Source organism: Protopterus annectens, chromosome 3.part0, assembly GCF_019279795.1.
Source record: "Protopterus annectens isolate FY-2018-M chromosome 3.part0, PAN1.0, whole genome shotgun sequence".
NCBI lineage: Eukaryota > Metazoa > Chordata > Ceratodontiformes > Protopteridae > Protopterus > Protopterus annectens.
In genome coordinates, this window is record NC_056731.1 from 594423373 (window position 1) to 594430589 (window position 7217).

A 7217-nucleotide genomic window follows, 5' to 3' on the forward strand; every position below is an offset into this window, starting at 1 on the left:
AGGGTCCACAGCAAAGGGAAGAATGTGAGACAAAACACAAGCAATGGAGGTCAAGGACAGGGTCCACAGCAAAGGGAAGAATGTTGAGCAGCAATAAAGAAAGGAACTCACAGAAGAATGTAAAAGTATGGAATCTAGGAATCTGGCAATGTGTGTTTTTCAGTATACTTTGTATGTACAACTATGAGATTCTTTAGACTGTACTTGTCATCCTAAAAGAGTTGTACTTATTAGACTTCATGTATATTTGTTCTAATGCATATATGACATAAATAAAAATATGACAGCATTAAAAAAAATATTTAATAAAAAGGAAAGTATGATTTGCATCATGCCTCTCTCTCTCCCTATGTCTCTGAGCCCAGTGTTACATGTGCTATCTTACCAAGTGATGCAAATTAAAATATTACACATCAAGTGTGTGAGTTACAAATTTGATTAATAAATACAGACTTGAAATAAGCCTAACTTCCATCTGCAGGAAAATTAAAACTGAAACGTCCAATGGAAACCATAAGTCTTGAAAAGGTGTGTACATACCTGGACAATTCCAGGTATGATCCACAGGCTTGTGGTTTGAGGGAAAATCTCTCACACTCTGGGTTTATGGCCAAACCTTAACTGATCTTTCTTTTATTATTGCAACAATATATGGCTATTGGAAGTTTCACATTATAAAATGTCTCAGCAGTAGTTGTTAAGAACGTTCTCAACTATGGAGATGCAATATACCCTTACCTACTGGGCAGCAAGGTCTGTTTAACACAGAGTGACGCCTCATAAAGTTGAATTTTATATTCATTTGACCTGGTAAGATAACAACTTAAATGAGGAAACCAAAGAAAGAACAACAAATGACACTTCAGAAATATTTCTGAACTACAAAGAAATTGCAGGACAGTAGTAAAAGGAAGAATCATAGGGTATATGCCCACATTAAATTGCACAACAGTAAAACTGCCTTTCCATGCAAGGGTAACAAACCGAATGGAAATATAATGGAGGTCATGACCTTTAGTAAAACTGTGATGTTGAAATGACATTTCCACTAGTACCTGTTTTGGATAGCTTCCCAGTGCTTCTGTTACTGGCTGAGCTGTCCCCCCGTGTCAAAACGGTTATCCCTCCAAAGCTGGCAGTCTTTGTTATAGCAGGCTTCAAATTACGATTGGAGCTGTCAGAGTCTGTACTGCTCCAGGGTCTCTGTTCACTCCATTTCATGTCTATCTCTGAGCTACTCTGTCTACTTCCAGATGTCTTTCCGGTGCCATCTCTATTACCACTGTAAGAACAAAGGAAAACCAGAAAAATCTCCATTCTGCTGATGAAACAAAGAAATACATCTAATCATTTCAAAACTTTTCCCACCTTTAATGTGACCCATAACCTATACAATTCAATTGAAAAACAAAAAAAATCTGCTAGGGGAAAAAATATAAAAAATAAAAAACATACAATAAGCTAGTTGCATAAGTGTGCACACCGTTAAAATAATACTTTTTTGAAGCACTTTTTGATTTAATTACAGCATTCAGTCTTCTTGGGTGCACACCTGCCATCAATTTAGAGACTCTGGTTAACCCCAAATAAAGTTCAGCTGTTCTAGTAGGATCTTCCTGACATTTACTCAGTTGTCTGCCACAGCAAAAGCCATGGTTTGTATTGAGTTTACAAAGCTTCAAAGGGATCTCATTGTTGAAAGGTTTCACGTCAGGAGAAGGGTACAAAAACATTTCCACAACACTGGATATACTACAGAACACAGTGAAGACAGTCATCAAAAAGTGGAGAACATATGGGACAACAGTGACTTTGCAAAGAACTGGACGTCCCTCCAAAACTGATGAAAAGACCAGATGAAAACTGTTCAGGTAGGTTCCCAAGAGACTTACAGCAACACTGAAGGAGATGCAGAAATTTCTGGCAAGTACTGGTTGTGTATTACATGTGACAACAATCTCCCGTATTCTCCACATGTCTGGACTATGGGGTAGGGTTGCAAGACGGAAGCCTTTTCTTTCACAGAAAAACACCCAGGCCTGGCTAAAATTTGCAAAACAATACATCGTCTCCCAAAAGCACGTAGGAAAATGTGTTATGGTTTGATGAGACCAAGGTTAATCTTTTTGGCCACAATTTCAAAAGGTACATTTGGCGCACAAACAACACTTCACATCACCAAAAAAACACCATCCCCAAGGTGAAGCATGGTGGTGGCAGCATCATGCTTTGGGGTTGCTTTTCTTCAGCTGGAACTGGGGCTTTAGTCAAGGTGGAGGGAATTATGAACAGTTCCAAATACCAGTCACTTTTGTCACAAAACCTTCAGGCATCTGCTAGAAAGCTGAAGATGAAGTTGAATTTCACCTTTCAACATGATGATGACCCCAAGCATACATCCAAATCAACAAAAGAATGGCTTCACCAGTAGAAAATTAAAGTTTTGGAATGGCACAGCCAGAGCCCAGACCTAAATCCAAAAGAAAATCTGTGTGGTGACCTGCAGAGGGCTGTGCACAAGAGATGCCCTCACAATTTGTCAGATTTGGAGTGCTTTTGCAAGAAAGAGTAGGCAAATATTGCCAAGTCAAGATGTTTTATGTTGACAGACTCCTACCCAAGAAGACGGAATGCTGTAATTAAATCAAAAGGTGCTTCAACAAAATATTAGTTTAAGGGTGTGCACACTTATGCAACCAGCTTATTGTGCATTTTTTTATTTTTTTATATTTTTCCCCTAACAGATTTGTTTTTCAAATGAATTGTACAGGTTATAGATCACATTAAAGGAGGGAAAAGTTTTGAAATGATTTATTGTGGTTTAATTTTTTTTATATCACAAAACCTTGGCATTTTAACAGGGGTGTGTACTCTTTTTATATCCACTGTATGAAGTACGATAGACAAAAAATGATGTAATATCTACAAACCGAAACAACTGCCTTTTCTTCTGTGTGTCATTACACAAGTTTCTGTCATCCAGAAGCCTAGAAAAACAAAACAAAATAGCAAGAGATGAGCAATGTTCAGTGGGTTTGAATAACCTGCAAGAATAAATATGGTTAGATCTCATTCTGGTCAAAAGTTTCCAGTTTCTGATTCACACAAATATTGCCAGCACAGGTAACTTCACGAGTGGATTTTGCCCTGTCTGTCTAATAGCATGATAGCTCTTAAAATGGAAACAGTGATGATATGGTCATTTAAATCCTCTAAATAACCATGTTTTGACATGTCTTGAAAGGAAATTCTGCATGAGTGCCTGGAGTGAATAATATGAAATGCAAAGATTGTTACACAGCTTCAAAGGATGTAATCTCTACTGAATGAAACAAGGATTATGAGGAAGACTGAAAAAGCAAAAGGAGGCTGCAGAGGCAAAGATGGATAGGCAATAGCAACAATACTGACGTAATGAAAGTGAACCTGCACACACTTACTGAAGAACTTGTTTATGGACAGGCATGGCTGCTAAAGTCACTGAGGTCAGAGAGTTATACCTGACTTAGCAACAATACTGAAGTAATGAAAGTGAACCTGCACAAACTTAGTCAAGAAGTTGTTTACAGACAGGCATGGTCTGCTAAAGTCGTCGAGGTCAGTAAGTTATACCTGACTTAGCAACAATACTAAAGTAATGAAAGTGAACCTGCACAAACCTAGTGAAGAAGTTGTTTACAGACAGGCATGGTCTGCTAAAGTCGTCGAGGTCAGTGAGTTATACCTGACTTAGCAACAATACTGAAGTAATGAAAGTAAACGAGCAGAAACTTACTGAAGAAGTTGTTTACAGACAGGCATGGTCTGCTAATGTCATTGAGGTCAGAGAGTCACACCTGACTGAAAAACAATGCTATGACAAAACATTGTCTGCACAGAATATAATGTGCTAAATTTTCCAGTACAGTAGACACCTCATCCAACATTTAAACATTTCTGCACTCAGGCATGCCTTTCCCAGTCAAGACTTTCCAAACAGGTGACCATTAACCTTGTCTCTAAACAACACTCTTCTAATATCTATTTCGTCTTTACTATGGACTAGTTCTGTCTTCTTCCACCATCATCTGTATTTCAGTATGAATGCCTGGAATTTTCCTGACTGCTAAAAATGAACTATTACAAAAATAGGCCACCTGACATCACCTTGTTCAGGCATGACTTGTGCGATATTTGGTTCATTTCTGACAACTCATGGTTAAAGAAGGTGAATTATATTACTGATGACCTAATATGAACTGGATGTTCATGTTCTCGTTTTTTTTTTTTTTTTTTAATTTTTGTGATTTGCTTATGCATCTTCTTAATGTGAATGGTAGTTAAATGGAGAGCTTTTGTACCTCTACCTATCACAACAGTAACATTACATTGCTGTCATCAAGGTCAACTCAAATATGTTGGGCAGCAATGACAAATTCTTAATCTCTGACAATCTTATTGAAGTTTACTAAGGTTTCTGAACCATCCACATCCTACAAAACTAGCTAAATATTTTATCATAAATACAACATTTAGCTAGTTTAGTAGGATGTGGATGTTCAAAAACCTTGGAAACAAGGACAGAACTTAGATAGGCTTGTAAGCGTCTTACAGCCATTAGCCTAGTAACTTCCTATGATCCTGTGTTCTAGCTAACTCATTCAGAATCTGTGAAATGTGCTTGTGAAGTGTTCATTTCAGTAGAAATAGTATGCAATTAAGTATTTTAGAAAAAATAACATTTTTCTGCTATCATCTTTTTTCCCTCAAGGTCTCATGTCAAATAATTGTGTCTTTTTTTCTGCAGGTCAAAGTATCAGCTACAGCATCAACGCTCTGAAAACCAAGGCCAACTATTTAGTACTATTGACCAATTTAGTCCCACTAGAGTAGTGGGCCTGTTTTCAGAGATGAACCATGGTGGTCTTCATACAAATGCTGAAATTTCACCAGAACGCCAAGGAAATGTCACTATTCTTCTTTCTGACAAGCACTATGGGATTTTCAACATCCACCAGTGCTGCTACCAGCTTGGGCAGATGTGACCTGGATTTTACTATCATCTGATGGAATGCACCTCTTCAGTGTAGCACCCACTAATGCATAGACTGAAGCATGAATCCAAAGACTTTCTGTGAGTCTGGAACTTACAGGCTTCTGACTTTTCAAGCAGCAGAAGCAAGTGTGCAACATTTGATAATACAAATCACTTTCAGTTTCATGTCTTGTTGTCATGAAAATATACAACTGAATGCTGTTTTCTTAAAACCATCTTAAAATGCGTGCAAGAACTTTGCCTTATAACAAACATAGCAATGCATCTGAAAAGATCAGAGTTTAGAATACATGGAAGCATTCAGAGGTTCATGGGTCTTTGCTTACTGTATCGTTAAAAGAGACCACTGAGAAACTCAGCCACATCACCCAGTACTGGTAAGAAATTAGAATGTCTTCCCACAATTTGGAAACACTCATCTGGTTATCCAGCCTGATTTTAAAGGTTAATAGAAATGTACTCTGCTTGATATGTCAGCTCAGCCTATTCCAGAAATGAAGAATAAATTGGGATATGTATACGTTGCACCATCTGGTGCTGCTGATGTATTAGTACAGATTTAGGTCTCTAGAGCAGGGTGTATGCTTTACTACTTTTGGGTGAAGGAGTTCAAAATGTATTGCATTATTCATTGCACAAAGGACTAAGCACAGTTGTCAGTTTTCAGTAATGTCATCTCGACATTTTGAATGTCAGTGTTATGGACTTTGGGACTTGGAAGGGGATCCATATATGTACATATATAATACTACAGGAACTTGACAGTGACAGCCTAGCACAGTTTTCATAGGGGTGTATGGCTTATGTTTAGGGTAAAGAATTCTCACAATATCACATGGGGGTAAACCCTTTTCACTGCAAGTGTAATATGACAAAACTCCCTGTACTGAGGGGCAAAGTAGCACGGGTAAATTCAGCAGTGAACTGCAATTAAATCCCCCACGGGTAAAATGTCACTTTTAAGTGCCCTTTCCATAAGTATAATTATACAAAAATAAAATGTAAAACACAACACGTATCTTCCTTCTGAGGATATTTCTTTATTTAATTTATAAATAATAAACTAGTAATCACTTCCATTCTTTACATGGAAACTTCACCCAACTAGTATAACAAAGGAACAGCAAGTATATCTAAAATTTGCCAAAGTCACTTGATACACGACCAACCACTAATAAGCTAACTTTTGTAAAATAAAGGCACTTTTGCAACATAGTAAATCAGCAACAGTAAACATAAAAAACTAGAATACAGCTTTGTCTCATCTTAAACCTATACAGAAAACTCAGTGAAACAGTTTTGAGGTGTTAAAGATGGAAGTTGAAAATAAGATACCTTAAACAAGTGCTTATTCAATATTTTAATGGACTGCGTTTGAAGTTACAGGCATCACCTCCTGCGCCTATAATCACTTTCATCTAGACATAAAAATTACTTTGTTATGTATGGTTGGTAGAATGTGCTTATGAAGAGCATGCTTGTTGGTTTACCTTTTAATGACATCATGATGCTTGTAAATCCTGCAGGCTAACTTTCTAGCTGTTCTAAAGCATAAAAAGCACAGCAGAATCTACAATTACCTACATTTAGTACACTCATAGAAGTACACAAAAGTTTTTGTCTTCAGGACAGAAAGTTTTTTTTCAAGCACAGGATTATGACAGTATAGTCTACTGCTAATAAACATGCACTGTAAACAAAACCTATTGCATAAATCCCGATTATCTTTTTAGTAATTGTCTCTAGGCAGGTTCGCCTGCCTTTTGGTTGGCACAAGTGTACCATTCCTGACTATGATTTTTGTCTGCATGAGCTCCTTTTTTCACTATTTGTGCTTTTACTCATGCTAGCTAAGCTTGTGTTTTCTTGCTAAGAGATCACATGTCCATATGTGTTTTAGACTGTTGTCTCCTCACTCAAGGTGAGACTTTTTCCTTTAAAGTAAAGGAGGAACTAAAGGAGAACCTAGCCACTCCCATCTTCAAAAAGATTGGCTTAGTTTCACTCATTGCCAAAAATCAAAACTTTCCCTTGTTAGCAAGGTTCTTGAGTAGGGGAACATTCAGCAGGAATCTCATTTGAGTGACAGTAACATCACTGGCCCTCTCCAGTCCAGTTTTACAGCTAGAAACAGTACCACAATGGCTATCATTAGAGCTTCTCTGATCTTCTTTCTATTTCA

General features: G+C 37.4%; 1 protein-coding gene across 13 annotated transcripts in view; it reads right to left on the reverse strand.

Moving 5' to 3' along the window:
• ARPP21 (cAMP regulated phosphoprotein 21) overlaps positions 1-7217 on the reverse strand; it is a 1402215-nt gene that overhangs the window by 612654 nt on the left and 782344 nt on the right. For all 13 annotated transcript variants that reach the window (XM_044065000.1, XM_044064996.1, XM_044064997.1 and 10 more), the window contains 2 exons: positions 2931-2987; positions 1056-1282 (listed from right to left, as the gene is read on the reverse strand). In XM_044065000.1, the coding sequence (XP_043920935.1) occupies positions 1056-1282; positions 2931-2987 (284 nt within the window). The remainder of the gene's footprint in view (positions 1-1055; positions 1283-2930; positions 2988-7217) is intronic.